Raw genomic sequence first — 18,320 nt, 5'->3', positions numbered from 1 at the left:
AGCGTACGTACATATCCGACATCCGAGTACACCATTCAACTTACAAATCTGCTTTGAACTGCAATGCTTTCCGGTAGTCTTCCGTCACGTCGCTGGCCGTACTCAGCTTTTCAGCAGCCACATTGGGAACCCCATAAATGCGATCCCTTTTATCAGGTACAGAGAGAGAAAGTGACTGAATGCTATGAATCTTTGAAAGAAGAGATGCAATGTGAGCTTCGTATTCTTGAGGCAGGAGGTGAGGATATTGTCGGCACAGCCAGTAGGATATGCCCAAAGAGCTGGTCAGTGGTTTTGCGAGTCTTTCTCCTGTGAGGGCTGGAACCTGATCGAGTTAACACTGTACAACTAATCGCTTTCGTCGGTGATGAGATCGAGAAGAATCATCATCGACAATGCTGCATAACGTGAGGCGGGGGGTGGGAGCTCACTTGGCCTTTAGGGTTGACTTCAAGAAGATATCCCGGAGAGAAGTTCTCGCCGCGGTGCAGATTGACCAACTTAACTTGCATCGGCAAGTCTTGGTGCTCCGGACTCTTGCGACCTAAAGCATACGTAAATCTCGCCATAATAGAGTATAACGAGAATGGAAAAATGTAAAGTGTGAAATTTGAAAGGCTGTCAGCCGTGGCCGCAGTCTCCTCGTTAATTAACATTATGCTAGCGAGAAGCAATTGGAGTAGGAACTAAGCCTTCCAAATAGCGGATGACAATATAGCGTGCTTTATTTAGGCCTAAGGAACTTAATAACATACCGTATTTAAGAATACCAAACCAGACAACACAACACAGACAACTATCTCAATCTGTCTAATATACATTTTCTAAGCGGGGTAGTGATATCTTAATGCTTAATTGGTTTTGGGTGCTAGGATATACTTATTGGTTTACGTAATCACAGGGTAATTTGTTTAATCGAACTATAGTAACGAAGGGTTAATTATTAATATAGTCTCTTTAGCAGAGGGCACCTTTAATAAAGGGGGTAAGACTATAGGCTAGCCGGGTAAGTATACAGGCTAGGCGTATTAATCGTAAAAAGTAATACAATTAAAAAGTAATATAAAAAAATAATATAAAAAAATAAAGCGAATAGTAAAATAAGTATTATAATAAATATATTCTTATTATTATCCTTTTTAAATAAAAAAATATAGCGAGCCCGTTTATATATATAAAATCGCTTTAATACATAACTAAATTATTAAATAATTATAAAAAAATATTATATATACCCCTTTTATAAAAATAATCGTCCTAATTAAAATAAATAAACTTAACTTTTAATATTTTTTATTTTTTATATATTATAACTTTACGTTTAAATATTTAATTTTTATTATGGCGAAGGCTAAAAATAACGTTTAAATTAATAGCTTTTTTTAATAGGTTTTTTATTAGCTCTTTTAAGGGGGGGTATTTATATAATAAAGGAGTCGGCTATATAAAAACTAGGTATAATAATAATATTTATTTTATAAAAGTTATAAAACCGAGTTTAGCTATAGTAAAGGTATTAATTTTTTAATAAAAGTCTTATACCTCTTTATTTTTAATATTAATTTTTTTTTATCTTATTATATACTTTTTTTATTTAATTAATTTTATTAATAAAACTAATTTAAAAATTTTTTAAAATACCGTTTATTTTAGTTTATATATTAATTTATATAGCGGCGGTAAATTTAATTATTTTTTTTATAATTTTTATATAATAAGCGGCGGTAATAGTATTTTTTATAATTATATTTATTATATTATTATTAATAACGGGTTATTTTTTATATTTTTTAAAATAAGTTTTTAAAACCGTTATTTTATTAATAAAAGTATCGACGTATTTTTTATATTTTTTTTAACGGCGGGTAATTTTATTTAATTTCATTTAATTAATTTATATCGTATTATAAATTTTAATATTATAAAAAATAAATAAATCGAAACGACCGATTTTAAAAATAATATTAATAATATTATTATTAACATATCCTTTATTGCTTATATAAATATTATTAAAAATCGTAATATAAATAAAAAGCTTATTAATTTACGTTTTATTTTTTATAAAATTTTTATAAACCCGGCCGTAAATTTTAAAAACTTTTTAAAATACGTTATTTAAAAATTAAATTTTATAATTATTTTTTTTATATTTAAAAACGGCGTTAATAAAATATTTTTTAATTTAATTATAAACTTCCCGTTTTAAATAAAATTTATTTACGTTTTTAAATTTAAAATTAAAACGTTTAAAAATATTAATATAAAGTTTATTAATATTTTAATACGTTTTTTTTACGCTACCGGACGTTTAAAAAATACGAAAAATATAAAAAATATTAAGGGCGTTAAATATTAAAATAATTTATTTAAAACGTATATTCCTTTTTTTCTTTTTTATAAATAACTACGGCTTTTTTAATAATATAATTAAAAACGTTATTATATTCCGTTTTTTTATATTAAACTTTTTTATCCGCGTTATAATTATTAATAATAATAAATACCTTTTTATTAAAAAGTTCGCTATTTTTATATTTTTTTAATTATTTTATAATTTTTTTAATTATATAATTATTTATTTAGTTATAATTTAATTATATTATATCGTCGTTATATATAGGTTTATAAATATTAAAAAAGTTAAAAATAATCGATTAAAATATAATAAAATATTTATTATTATAAATAAAATATTTAAAAACCAGGCGGTTTTAACCGTTTTTAAACGCGGTATATAATATTTTATTATTGTTATTATTATATTAAAAAATCGTAAAGCTAAAAATTACGTAAATAATATTAAAATCGTTAATATAAAACTTAAAAATATCGATATAAAAATTAAAAAAAGGCGTAAACTTATCGTTTTTAACTTAGCTATATTTTAAAATATTTATTAAAAAATCTTATAAAATATTTATAAAAAAAAAAAAAACGGGTACGTTAAGTTTAAAATCGAATTTAATATAAAAGGCCTAACGCTTTTTATAAAACGATTTAATATTAATTATATTTTTATAAATAAGCAACGTAGCGTAAATAATATATTAAAAAAACGAAGTATTAACGATTTTTATAATTAATATTTTTATATCGGCGCTAATAAGGACCGATATATTATTAGCGGTATTTTTATAAATAGTTATTTTATTAATTTAATTATAAATAATAAATATTATATAAAAAAAAAGTCGGTATATAATTACGATACGGTAAAGCGATATAAAATATTATAATTATAATTATAACGCCGCGATTATTATAAATAAAAAATATATAAAATATATACGTTTTATAATAAAAATCGTATTAAATTAATATAATATCCACAGTTAATTAAATATTATAATAAATAATTAAAAAAGAAAATCTCGGCTTAGTATTTTAAGCTTTTATAAATAAAAAAGAATTATAAATAATAAATAATTAAATAGGTAAATAAATATAAGCGCGGTTAAAATAAATACGTAAATATAAATATTAAAAATAGTAATATTAAAACGATAAAAATTTAAATAAATATTTATTTTTTTATTTTAAAGTTTTACGGCCGCGATAATTATATAAAAAAACGCGAAATTAATATATAAAAAAAAAGGTTATTTTAAATTATAAAAAAAAGTCTAAAGGCCTTTTTATTAAACTAAGGCTATAAATAGTTAAAGTTTAATTTTATATTTTATAATATATAAAGTTTATTTATAAAAAGATATAAGGGTTTATAATTAATTTATATAATTTTATTTTATATACGGCCCGTTTACACCGTCGCGTTTAATTATTTCTTTTTTTTTTTATAATATTTATCTTTTTAATTAATTAAATTTATTATTTCGAATTTTTTAATATAATCGCTTGCGTTTAATATAAAGTTTTTACGCGGCTTTTAAGTATTATTAAATAAAATTTAATTTATTTATTTAATAAAGTATTTAATTAAAAAGTATTTACCGCGTTATATAACTCGGCGTTAAATAAATTTTTTATTTCGTATTTATTTACGCCGTTTATTATTATAAAATTAAAAAAAGATTTTATTTTATTAAAAAAGTCGTTTTTTTAAAAAACTTTTTATAATTACGTATTAAATACGACGGGGTAAACGTTTTATTATAATAAAAAGTTAAGTTTATAAATTAATAAGTTTATTATACGTATAATATAAAAAGGCCTTACCTACTTAAATATTTTTTTTTTTTAAATTTATTTAAAAAGTAATATTTATTATTAAGTTTAAAAAAGACTTTATTATTTTTATAAAAAGATATATTTTAATATTTATTATCGTATTATTATTTATAAATTACTTTAATAATATTAATAAACGCAGCGGCCTTTTATTAATAAACTTTATGAAGTATTTTTATTAATTTTATTAAAAGCGTTATTAATTTAATATAATTTAATATCGACTAAGGTTTAAAACTTAATACGAGTTCGTTAAATAATCGGTTAATAATAGCAATTAATAAGTTATTAAATATATATTATAAAATTAAAAAGATATTTATTTATAGTATTTTAAAAGATATAAAGACGTAAAAGCGGATAATAATTTTTATTATTTAATTATTTTATTTGTTTTATTTATTCGTTTAAAAGTAATATATAATAAAAATAAAAAGTTTAATATTTATTATTTTAAAAATTCCTTTTTAAACGGCCGAGATAAATTTTAAGTCCCGATCGCTAATAATATTTTAAAAAAGACCTTAATTATATAATAAGAAAGCGTAAAATAATATTTTTATTTAATAATATATTTTATATTTAACGTTATTAGGGATAAGTATTATTTTTTTAAAAAATTTATACGTTACCGTTATAAAAGCGTTAAATATATCGAAATTAGGTAATATTTAAAAGTTATGCCGTAAAGGGGTTTTTAATATATTTATAATAAAGTTAATTATAATTATATAATACGATATATTAATAAATATAATAAATTAAAAGCTTTTTATAAATAGCGTACGGTATATTTAATTTTCGTAATAAATTAAATAATATTTAATATATTCCGTAACTAACTTTTTTTTTTTTTAAAAATAAAAATTCTTAAGTTTTATAAATAATCGCTCGGTTTTAATATAAAAGTTTTTATTATAAACGAATCGAATTACGTTTTAAATTATTAATTTAAAAATATAAAATTAGTAATTATTATTAATCATAATATAATATAATAATTTTTTTTTATTTAAATATTAAAATGCGACGGGTCGTTATACTTTTTAGCGTTTTTTTTATAATAGTTTATTAATTATGATAGTTTATAACGGTATATAATATTCTTTACCTAAATCTTTTATAACGTATATAAAATCTTTTATAAAACGTAATCGTTTATTATATTAATAATTATTAATAATTTTTTATATTAAATTTTATAATAGCGTTATAATTATAATCGCTATTATTTTTAATATATAATTTTCGTTTATAATATTTTAAATTACTATTTCGAAGACGTTTATAAATTCCTTAAAGTTAATATTTTTTAATTCGTTTTTATAAAAAAACCGCTTTATAAAATCGAGTCTTTTAATAAATAGTTATAAAAACGCGTTTAAAATAATATTAAACTTTTTTAAAATATAAATAATTCGTAATTTAAATTAAAAAAGGTAGTTTATTACGTTCGTAAATTTAAAATTAGTTTTATTAAAGTTTATTATTTATAATAAAATATAAATAACGATTTTTTTTATAACGACATAGTTAATTAAAATATTTATTTTATAACGGTTAAACTATATAAGTTTTTTAAGTTTTTTAATAATTTATATAATTATAATTACTTCGGCTTTTATAACACCGTATTATTTTTTAATTATAATCGTAAATTAAAAAAAAAATAATACTAACTTAATATATTTTTAAATAAGATTTTTACTAAGGATTTTCTTTTCGTTTTAATTAACGTTTAATTAAAATATTATTAAACCAAATTTTAAAAAATATATATCGATTTTAAAAAATAACGGTTTTTTTAAATTATAATAAATCCTTTTTATTTAAATATAAAAAAAGTATTATAAAAAGTTTTATATTTCGATCTTTTTTAATATAAGTTTAAAAGTCTTTTTTATAATAATTTTTATGTAGTAAGTATAAATTTTTTTTTTTTAATTAATTTTATATATAAAGGCTAGCGTTTAAATATATTTTCTATTTATTTAAAAAATATAATATTATATCGTATTAAAAGATTTTAATACGTAGCTATTTTATTATATTAAAATATATTTTAAAATTTTTAAATATATATAAAAAAGTTAACTTTTTAAATAATTATATACGGTCATCCGTTTTATAAATCTTATTACCGTTTATAATATATTTAAAAAATATTATTTTAAAGAATTTAATAAAAGACTTAGCTATATTAATATAAATACGGTTTTTATTAAAAATATCGATAACGGTTTTAAAATATTTAAAATATTCTACTTTATTATTATTAAAAATTACGATATTATCGATATATACTTATATAAAATACCGGTATTTAAAAAATAATTAGTTTATAAATCGTTAAATATATATTAAAGCGTTTTTAAATCTTATTAATATTATATTAAAATATTTTAATTTATAAAGGCTAATTATAATTATACAATCGCGGTGCTTTAAATATATTTTTAATTAATAAAAAAACCTTAATATATTAAATATAAATATTATTTTTTTTTATATAATAATTTTATAATATCGTTTTAGTCCGGTAAAAAGTAAATATTAAGTATTATTTATTTATTAATCGGTTTTATATTAATTATAATACGTTTTTTAATTTTATTCCTATTTATGTCGTATTTTTAAATAATAAAAAAAAAGTAAATAATAGCCGTAGGCCTTATTATTTACTTAGCTTTATTTAAAGCGTATTATTTTTTAAATTTAATATTAATAAACGCCTTATCGACAATACTTAATAAAAACTTTTAGACCGGCTATTTTTAATTCTATTATTTATTTAAAAAGTTAATACGTATTTTATTTTCGTTTAATATAAAAATAACCCTACGATCGTAATAAAAGTCGATTTTATTAAATATTTTAATAAACTTATTAATATAAAATTAGTTTTAGTTATATATTTCGATACCGTATTTATTTTTAATTATTAATATTAATTTTAATTTCGAAATCCCGTATATTAATACGTCTTTTTATTATTTAAATATATTATAATCGGCTTTATTTATAATTAAAAAAATATATTTTTTTATTAGCTTATACGGTTTTTTTTTTTTAATATATACGAATAAAGAGAAAATAATATCGTTAATTATTTACGTTATTTTTTTATTATTATTATAAAATACGATACGACCGAGTTTTAAATTTTATTTAATAAGGATTAATTTATTAAATTAATTAAATATTAAAACGGCGTATAAGCTAATATAATCGTAAATAGACTTTAATACCATAGGATATATTAAATATAAAATATATTTTATATTCTCGCTATCGCTATTTTTATATTTAAATAAGTTAATAAAGTTAATAAATATAATTTTATATTTATTTAATAAAATCGTATAGTTATTTATTATAATAATTTTATACGTAATAAAAAATCGTTTTTTAATAAATATATTTAGGGTAATATTATACGCCGAGCGGAGGGTAATTATTTATTTATTAAAATTTATTATAAATTTATATATATTATAAAAAAAATATTAAATAGTATTTACGCCGCGAGGTTATTAATAATCCCGGCTATAATTAATAAATAAGCCTTAATTTTTATTCTATAAATAAATTTAAATAAATAAAAATCGAAAATAGCTTTTTTTATAATCGTAAATTCTTTATTAACCCTTTGTATTTTTTTTACTTTTATTAACCTAATTACCGGCTTTTTAATATATTAAATAAATTATTATCGATTAATAAAAATAATTAACGCCCCGGTGTTTATATATATAATATAATTTTTTATATTTTTATCGATACGGGTTTAAATTTAAAAATACGTTTTTTTTTTTTTTATTTATTTTATTAATTGTTTTTTTTTTTTTTTTTTTTTTTTTTCTTTTTTTTTTTTATATTTATTTTTTTTTTTTTTTTTTTTTTTTTTTTTTAATTTTAAAATTTTTTTTTTTTTTTTTTATTTATTTTAATAACCGGTTTTATTATAATTTTAATTACTTAGCCCGTAGTATATATAAAATTAATAATATTTTTATATAAAATAGTTTTTTTATTAAAAAAGATAAATATATCTTTTTTAAAAATTTCTTTATAATCCGGGCTAAGGTTCTTAATTAAAAAGATAAATATATTAACGTTAAGATTATCTCCCTTATTTAAAATAAATTAATTAATATATCCTTTTACTTTTTATTATTATACGGCTAAGTTCTCCGTATTAATAATATTTATCTCTTTACTTATAAAGTTAAGTTTAGTACTTAGTAATTTTAATACTATTTAATTAACTTCCGTTATTATTATCGCTTCCGTTTCGTAATTCAATATATAATTAAATATATATCTTTCGTTAATAAGTTCGTTAATATATATATTAACGTTTTTTTTATATTTTTAAACGAGTTATACATTTATATCGTTTTAAATATTATATTTAAAAAATTAAATACGTCGGTACCGTTTATTATTTTATAATAGTTTATTAAACGGTCGTTTAATATTAATTTAATATTATAATTTGTTTTTATTATATATTTAATCCCGGCGTTAAAAGTTTCTTTTTTTATAAGTATTTCGATTATACTTACGTCAATTATTATAAAATAGTCATAACGGTTAATTAAAATAGTTTTATATTTAGTAATTAGCTTTTTAATATATTAAATCTTCGTTTTTATCCCCTTTTAAATCCTTAAGTTATTTTAAATAAATATTATATACGTATTTAAAATTAGTATTTTAAAAATCGAAAATTTCTTATAAAGCTCGTTTTTTTTCTTTTATTTAAATTATATATTTTTTAAACATATTATTATTAATAAGCTTATATAATAAAATACGTATTTTTAAAGTAAAATTATAATAAAACCGTATAAATTATTATTAAAATTAAATATCTTTTTAAGCTTTAATATATTAAAAATAGTTTTATATAAAAGTTTAAATCTCGTTTATATTGTATATTTTAACTATTATAAAATAGTTTATATAAAATTATTTTTTTATATTAATAAATAAAGCCCTGAACCGGCTTTTAAATTTCTTACGGATCGCTAATTAGCTTTTATTATATAAGGCTATTTTTTTAAGTTTTAATAATTAATAATCTTATTATATTTATATAGCTCTTCGGAGGCTTAAATAAAATTTTAAAATAACGGATTTCGTAATATATAAATTAATTATAAACCTTTTTATAATTTAAATTTATATTTTAACGTTTTAATAAAAGGTTATTTAGGCCTTATTAAATATAAATTCCGTACCGTATTTTAATTTTAATAAATCTAATTAAAATAGCTTTATATTTTAAAATAATATAGGCGTCGTTAAGGGTATAGCTTTTTAAGTTTTTAAATTAATATTTAATATTTAAGTTAATACCTTTACGAAACCGTCGATAATATTTATATTATTTAATAATAAAAAGGTATAATTTAAATTAAAAAGTAATTATATATATTATAATAAGTATTTTAAGTAATAAAGGGGGTATATTAGATCTTACGATAAATATAACGGGTATTACGGTTAATAAATTAAATATTATAATAAATATATTAAATATTATAATAAGTATAAAAAGTATAGTAATAAATATATTAAATATTATAATAAATATATTAAGTATTAAAATATATAAATTAAGGATTATAATAAGTATACTAAATATAATTATTATCCGGCTATTATAAAATATATTCCATATTAATATAAATATATAAATTATAAATTTAAATATAATAGGCTTTTTATATTTATACCGGCAGGACTTACTTTTATTAATATAAATAGTAATATTATTATATTAAATTTTAAAAAAGTTTAGGATTTTAATAAGTTTTTAAAAAGCGGGGTTATTAAAACCGGCTTAGGCGTTTAATTTACGACCTATATTACTTATAAAATTAAAGTTTTATAACTAGCGTATCCATAATAGTTTTTATAATATTTAAAATTTAAAAAAAATATTCTATACTCCTAATTCTTATTAAAATATAAAACCTTTTCCGCCGCTAATAATAATAATATAAAAAGAATAAGTTTAAATATTAAAAATATATAATTTTTAAAAAATAAAACGGGGTTATATATAAAGCTATTAAAATAAAAATTTTTTAATTTAACCGCTCTTTTACTTTTTAAAAACCCCGCTTTTTATATATTAAAATACTCGCTTAATATATTATATAATATTATTATAACGAATTATATAATAAATTTTAATTTATAAAGCGGTTTTAATAACGTAATTCTATAGTTATTTAATAATATAATTAAGTTTTCGCTTTGGTTTAAAATAATTAATTACGGTTATAAAATTAAATTATAAAGCTTTTTAATAAAAATACGGATATTTTATATACGCTTAATAGCTTATTAACTAGCTTTAATTTTAATATATAACATTAACTTATTTATTTCCTAATATTTAAAATATATTTTTATAATCTCGGCTTTTTTATTATTATAAAAAGGCCGGTAGTCGTCGTCCTAATTTATATAATAAAAGATTTCGAAATTATTAATATATAACTATTCGATTAATAAGCGGAATAGCGCGAGATTTAAATATTTATAAAACTATAATATAAAGCGTTAATATATTTTTATATTTTTAAATTTAAATAGTATTTAATAAGCTTATTAAAAGGTCGTATAAAATAAGGTATTTTTTATATTCTTATGCGTATACGTAATATATTTATAAATTAAAAAAATTTATTTAGATTATAATATAATTATATTACTATTTAATATAGTCTTTTTAATAAAAGGTACTTCTAATAGAGGGGGTAAAATTATAGGCTAGCTAAGTAAATATACGGGCTAAGTATATTAATTATAAAAAATAATATAATTAAAAAATAATATAAAAAAGTAATATAAAAAAACAAAGCGAATAATAAAATGAATATTATAATAAATATATTCTTATTATTATCCTTTTTAAGTAAAAGAATACGGTAAGCCCGTTTATATATACGGGGTCGCTTTAATACGTAACTAAATTATTAAATAATTATAAAGAAATATCATAATTACTTTTATATTAATCTCTACGTAAAATAAAAAAAAAAAGGTTTTAACCGTTAGTTAGATCGCCGGTCAAACGCTAATATAAAAACACTTAAATAACCCCTACGCTAGCACTAACTCGAGGTCGAATTAGGCTTTTAATCCAATACTAACTATCTCTTTTTTATTATTAATTTCGTATAATTAAAAAAGTAATTTAACAATCTTACGATAATATATAATACGCCGATAAAAGTAATATTTATAATTCTTTTTCCGCTTTTTTTTTAAGCCCTTTTTACATAACCTATTTTTTAATATATATTATAATCGTTCCGTTATTAATAAATCGTTCTAAACCTAAGTTTAAGTTTTATTTAGTAAAAACGTTTATTAAATTATTTTCGTTATTAATTTAATAGATTTTAAAAATCTTACGTCGCTCGTACGATTGCCGTAAGGCTATAATATTTATTATTAACTTTTTTTTTTTAATAGTACTTAATTTAATAAGGTATTTATATAATAAGTAAGAATTTATATAAACGATCGTTAATATCGTAAATAAAATTAATTAATTTATAATTTATTTAAGTATAATAGAGATCGCGTAGGTAAAGTCGACGTCGTTAATTATTTTATATATTTTTAAAATTAAAACGCTTTTAATTATTCTTTTACTTTTAATTAATAAATAATAAACGATATTACTATAAATCGTAAATTAGTCGTTTTTTATAACCTCGTTTATTAAAATAATAATATATTTAAGTTAAGAGGTTAGATTTACGTTATTTACGAATAATCCGTCGATAAAGATATAGAGCTTAGTAAAAGTTAAATTTAATAAATAATAAATTAACTCGCGATTTAAGTTTATTACTTACTAATTTAGCCGTTTATTTAGCGTAATAACGTTTTTTTTAATTAAATCCGTAATTTATACTATTTTTACAATATCGAACGTTATTTTTAATTAATAAATATTAATAATATACGATCTTTTTATTTATTTTACTCGATATTTTTTCTATCGGTTATATAATATAAAGCTAACGAGGGTAATTTTTTTTCTTTATTTTTTTTAATAAAAAACGACGGTATTACTTTTAATTATAAGGATCCCGTTATTAAATATTAATAAGTAGTTAATAATAAAGATCTTTTTCGGTTTAGTAATAAATCCGGCTTTTTTAAATTTTTTATTTTCTTTTTATATAAATTTAATATTAAATACGCTTAGTATATCGTTAGTTTATATATTAACGATCCTATAGGGTCCTTTTAAGTAATTAAAAATTAATAAATATAAATCGTAAATTAACGTAATTATACTTAGCTATTTAATATAGAAATCGTAATAGGTCGCTTATTAATAAGTTCTCGATTTTATTAGCTTATATAATAATTTAAATATTTCGATAATCGTACCTTTTAAATACTTATTAATTATCTTTTTTAAAAAGTAAATAAGGATTTTTTATATTAAACTAATAGCGGATTATATATACGTTTATATAATATCCCTATTCTATACGTAATATCCGTTTTTAATAAAAAAAAAATTAAAATTAATATTAACTATTAATTACTTTTTTAAATTATTAGCGATTATATAAATAATTTTATTTTTTTAACGTCGTTATATTTTTAAATTACGTAACGAGATTTCTTATACGGCGCGTTAGTTTTTTTATTTTTAATTTTTCGAATTATATATAATTTAAAAATTTATAAATTAGCGTATTTATTTAGATCGTATAAAACGAAACGATATATACCTCGATTTCGTAAGGTTTTTATTTTAATAATATTTAAAGCCTCGTAAAGCTTACTTTTTACGGTAATAATCCCTTTTTTCTATAATTTAAAAGCTAATTTAAAGTTTACTTTCTTTTTAATTAAATAAAAAATATCGGTATAATTATCGATTAATTTATTATAATTAAAAAGCTACGGAATTAAGTTTTTTTAAAGCCGACTTTACCGCCGTCGCAGCGGATTTAATAATTAATTATTTAATTTATTAATTACGACGATTTTATTAAAAACGGTTTTTAATTAATCGATTTAATTTTCGCCCTTTTAAATAAAAAGTAATTATTTAACCTCCTTTACCTTTTTTTTTTTTCTTTATAAATTATTTTTTTATTTACTTAGTTATATAATCAGATCGCCGTTATTACGACTTTAAATAATTAGTTTTAATTTTTTATAATTATATAAAAGCGCTCGTTAATAAAAATTAATTTATACGGTCCGGTTTATTTATTTATAGTATTTTTTTAAACTTATATATTTAAGTTTAATAGGATATTAAGATTTTATAATATATTAGGCCCGTTATATACCGTTAAAGCTTTATTAATTTATTTTTTTATTTTTAAATTTTATAAAGTTCGTATTACTTTTTTAACTACTTATACTTTTTAAATAATATTAAATAACGGCGGCGATAAAGTAATAGTTTTTAAATACGATCTAAATATTAAAAGCGTTAAAATTAAACTTTACGGTTCGGTAATATTATTATAATATTTTAACACTATTTATAAATAGTCGTTGTTTATAAAATTAAGGCTTTTATTTTTAATAATTTTAAACGCTTTTTTTAACTATTAATAGGCTCGTTTAATTTTACTAATATTATAATAAACTTTAATTAATACTATTTTTAACTCGATCTTATACGATTTAGCGTTTTTTTTAAATTCGATAGATTTAAAATTAGTTCCGGTATTAGTTTATATATCGTTAAATAGGCCTTAATACGTATCGATTTATTACGTTTTTAACGCTATTTAAACCGTTTTTATTTAAAATTAGTAAAGAACTACTTTATTTAAAAAAAAGTAATTAAATCGATTATATAAAGAATTAGCCGGCTATTTAAGTAGAAAATATCTATTATTATTTTTTAATTAAAATTAAGCTCGTCGTAAATTTTAAATTTAAATCGCCGCGGGCTCTACGTATTTATTTAATATTAATAATAGAACTTAATTAAATATTTTATTATTACGATTTTAACGTCGTTATTTAATTATTTAAATAAAGTATAAAGTTTTTAAACTAATAAATAACTAAACTTTTAATAAAAGCGCCGTAGTTCGGTCTTTATAAAATAATAAATTAATAAAATACCGGTCTTAAGCTTTATAAAAACGTAGCCTTATCGTTATTTAATAATTTTAAACGCTTTATTATTAATAATTCTATTTATAAAGTTTTTAAATGTAATACCGAAGCGATTTATATTTATTAAATATAAAAAAAAGGGCGTATTAATAGGTAATATATAAAAAGTTATAATACCGAATTAAGTCTAAATATTAGCTATTCCGATCCCAACGAGTTATTTATTTAGTCCGAACGTAATCCTAACGATATTAGCTTTAGTGGTATTAAATTTAGTTAAATAAATTTTTTTTAAAATTTAAAACTACTTTTTTCTCCCCGTTAACTATTTTAAAGCTCCTGTATTTAAGATAATTTTTTAAAAAGTCTTTAATCTATATTAATTATTAACGAAATAGGTCTATATAATCCTTTTTATTTATTTAGTTAGATCGTATAAAAAAGGTCTTAGCGCTATTATTAAGCTTATTTTTTTTTAAAATTACTTCCTTTTTTATTTATTTAAAATTAAAAGTAAGGGGTTTTTGCCCCGGATTAGATTAAGGAGTCTCGAAGTTAAGTAATCTCTTTATTAATAAATTATAATTAGCTATAGAGGAAGGCCTATTTATTTAAAGCTTCTACGGTTTACTTTTTATTAAATATTAAATAGTTAATTATTAATAAGGTAAAATAAAACTATTAAGTTTTATTTAAAACGTTTAGATCTTTATTATTATCGATTAAGTAAGTAATTAAGTTTTTTATATTTTTAGACTTTACGATAAAGTTATAACATTTCCTTATAGTTACTTAGTAATTTAATTACGTATTAAAGCGACCCCGTATATATAAACGGGCTCGCCGTATCTTTCTACTTAAGAAAGATAATAATAAAAATATATTTATTATAATATTTATTTTACTATTCGCTTTACTTTTTTATATTACTTTTTTATATTATTTTTTAATCGTATTATTTTTTATAATTAATACGCTTAGTTTATATATTTACCTAGTTAGCTTATAATCTTACCCCTTTTATTAAAAGTGCCTTTTATTAAAAAAACTATATTAAATAATAATATAATTATATTATAATTTAAATTTATTTTTTTAATTTATGAATATACTACGTATATATATAAAAATATAAAAAATACCCTATTTTATACGACCTTTCGATAAACTTATTAAATACTATTCGAATTTAAAAACATAAAAATATATTAACATTTTACACTATAGTTTCGTAAATATTTAAATTTTACGTTATTCCGTTTATTAATTAAGTAATTATACGTTAATAATTTTAAAATCCTTTATCGTATAGATTAAGACGATAACTACCGGCCCTTTTATAATAACGAAAAAGCTAAGATTATAAAAATATATCCTAAGTATTAAAAAATAAATAGCTCAACACTATATATTAAAATTAAAGCTAATTAATAAGCTATTAAATATATATAAAATATCCCCGTTTTTATTAAAAAGCTTTATAATTTAATTTTACGACCGTAATTAATTATTTTAAATTAAAATAAAAACCCGGCTATATTATTAAATAATTACGGAACTACGTTATTAAAACCGCTTCGTAAATTAAAATTTATTATATAATTTATTATAATAATATTATATAATATACTAAGCGAATATTTTAATATATAAAAAGCGGGGTTTATAAAAAATAAAAGAATAGTTAAATTAAAAATTTTTTATTTTAATAATTTTATATATAACCTTATTATTTTTTTTAAAAATTACGTACCCTCGATATTTAAATTTATTTTTTTTATATCGCTATTATTAATAACGAAAAAGGTTTTATATTTTAATAAAAACCGGGGGTATAGAGTATTCCTTTTAAGTTTTAAATATTATAGGGATTATTATAAATGTATCGGTTATAAAGCCTTAGCTTTATAAATAATATAGGTCGTAAATTAGACGTTTAAGCCGACTTTAATAACCTTATTTTTTAAAAACTTATTAAAACCCCGGACTTTTTTAAAATTTAATATAATAATATTATTACCTATACCGATAAAAACGAGTCCTATTAATATAAATATAAAAAGCCTATTATATTTAAACTTATAGTTTATATATTTATATTAATACGGAATATATTTTATAATAACCGGATAATAATTATATTTAATATACTTACCGTAATATTTAATTTATATATTTTAATACTTAGCGTATTTATTATAATACTTAATATACCTACCGCTATACCTTTTATATTTATTATAATATTTAATATACTTATTATAATATTTAATTTATTAACCATAATATTTATTATATTTATTATAAGACTTAATATACCCCCCCTATTATTTAAAATACTTATTATAATATATATAGCTACCCCCCGATTTAAATTATACTTTTTTATTATTAAATAATACGGATATTATTAACGGTTTTATAAAAATATTAACTTAAATATTAAATATTAATTTAAAAGCTTAAGGGGCTACGCCCTTAGTAGCGCCTATATTATTTTAAAATATAAAACTATTTTAATTAAATTTATTAAAATCGAAATACGGTACGGAACTTATATTTAATAAGGCCTAAATGATTTTTTATTAAAATGTTAAAACGTAAATTTAAATTATAAAAGGGTTTATAACCGATTTATATATTATAAAATTTATTATTTTAGGATTTTATTTAAGTTTTTAAAAAGCCGTACGAGTATAATAAGATTATTAGCTATTAAAATTTAAAAAAGCAGCCTTATATAATAAGGGCTAACTAGCGATTTATAAAAAACTTAAAAGCCGGTTCAGGGCTTTATTTATTAATATAAAAAAGTAATTTTATATAAATTATTTTATAATAATTAAAATACGTAGTACGGATAAAATCCGAACTTTTATATAAAACTATTTTTAATATATTAAAATTTAAAAAGATATTTAATTTTGGTAATAATTTATATAGTTTTATTATAATTTTACTTCGGAAATACGTATTTTATTATATAAACTTATCGATAATAATACGTTTAAAAAATATATAATTTAAATAAAAAAAAAACGAGCTTTATAAGAAGTTTTTAATTTTTAAAATATTAATTTCGGGTACGTATATAATATTTATTTAAAATAACCTAAGGATTTAAAAAAGGATAAAAATAAAAATTCAATATATTAAAAAATTAACTGCTAAATATAAAACTATTTTAATTAACCGTTATGATTATTTTATAATAATTAATATAAATATAATTAAAATACTTATAAAAAAAAAAACTTTTAATATTAAAACTAAATATATAATAAAAATAAATTACAGTATCGAATTAATATTAAACGACCGTTTAATAAACTATTATAAAATAATAAAAGGCGCCGACGTATTTAATTTTTTAAATATAATATTTAAAACGATATAAACGTATAACTTATTTAAAAATACAAAAAAAACGCTAATGTATATATTAATAAACTTATTAATAAAAGATATATATTTAATTATATATCGGACTACGAAATAAAAATAATAATAATAGTAAAAGTTAATTTAATAATATTAAAATTACTAAACGCTAAATTTAACCCCGCGGGTAAAGAAATAAATATTATTAATATAAAAAACCTAACTATATAATAATAAAAAATAAAAAAATATATTAACTAACTTATTTTAAATAAAAAAGATAATTTTAATATTAATATATTTATTTTTTTAATTAAAAGCCTTAGCCTAGATTATAAAGAAATCTTTAAAAAAAATATATCTATTTTTTTTAATAAATAAACTACTTTATATAAAAACGACGTTAATTTTATATACGTTATAAGCTAAGTAATTAAGGCTATAATAAAACTAATTATTAAAATAAATAAAAAAAAAAAACGTATTTTTAAATTTAAACCCGTATTAATAAAAATATAAAAAACTATATTACATATATAAATACCGGGGCGTTAATTATTCTTATCGATTAATAATAATTTATTTAATATATTAAAAAACCGGTAATTAAG

General features: G+C 18.1%; 1 protein-coding gene across 1 annotated transcript; it reads right to left on the bottom strand.

The window, feature by feature from the left end:
* Positions 1-40: 40 nt before the first annotated feature.
* CORC01_02647 (uncharacterized protein) lies at positions 41-656 on the bottom strand (the record flags this gene model as incomplete). Its single annotated transcript, XM_022614297.1, has 2 exons — positions 41-325; positions 432-656. 2 exons carry the CDS (start codon positions 654-656, stop codon positions 41-43), a joined length of 510 nt encoding a protein of 169 aa, XP_022479210.1.
* Positions 657-18,320: the final 17,664 nt, after the last annotated feature.

Source organism: Colletotrichum orchidophilum (genome assembly GCF_001831195.1).
Source record: "Colletotrichum orchidophilum strain IMI 309357 chromosome Unknown Scaffold_15.1, whole genome shotgun sequence".
Lineage (NCBI taxonomy): Eukaryota > Fungi > Ascomycota > Sordariomycetes > Glomerellales > Glomerellaceae > Colletotrichum > Colletotrichum orchidophilum.
This window is presented reverse-complemented; position numbering and strand designations above follow the sequence as displayed.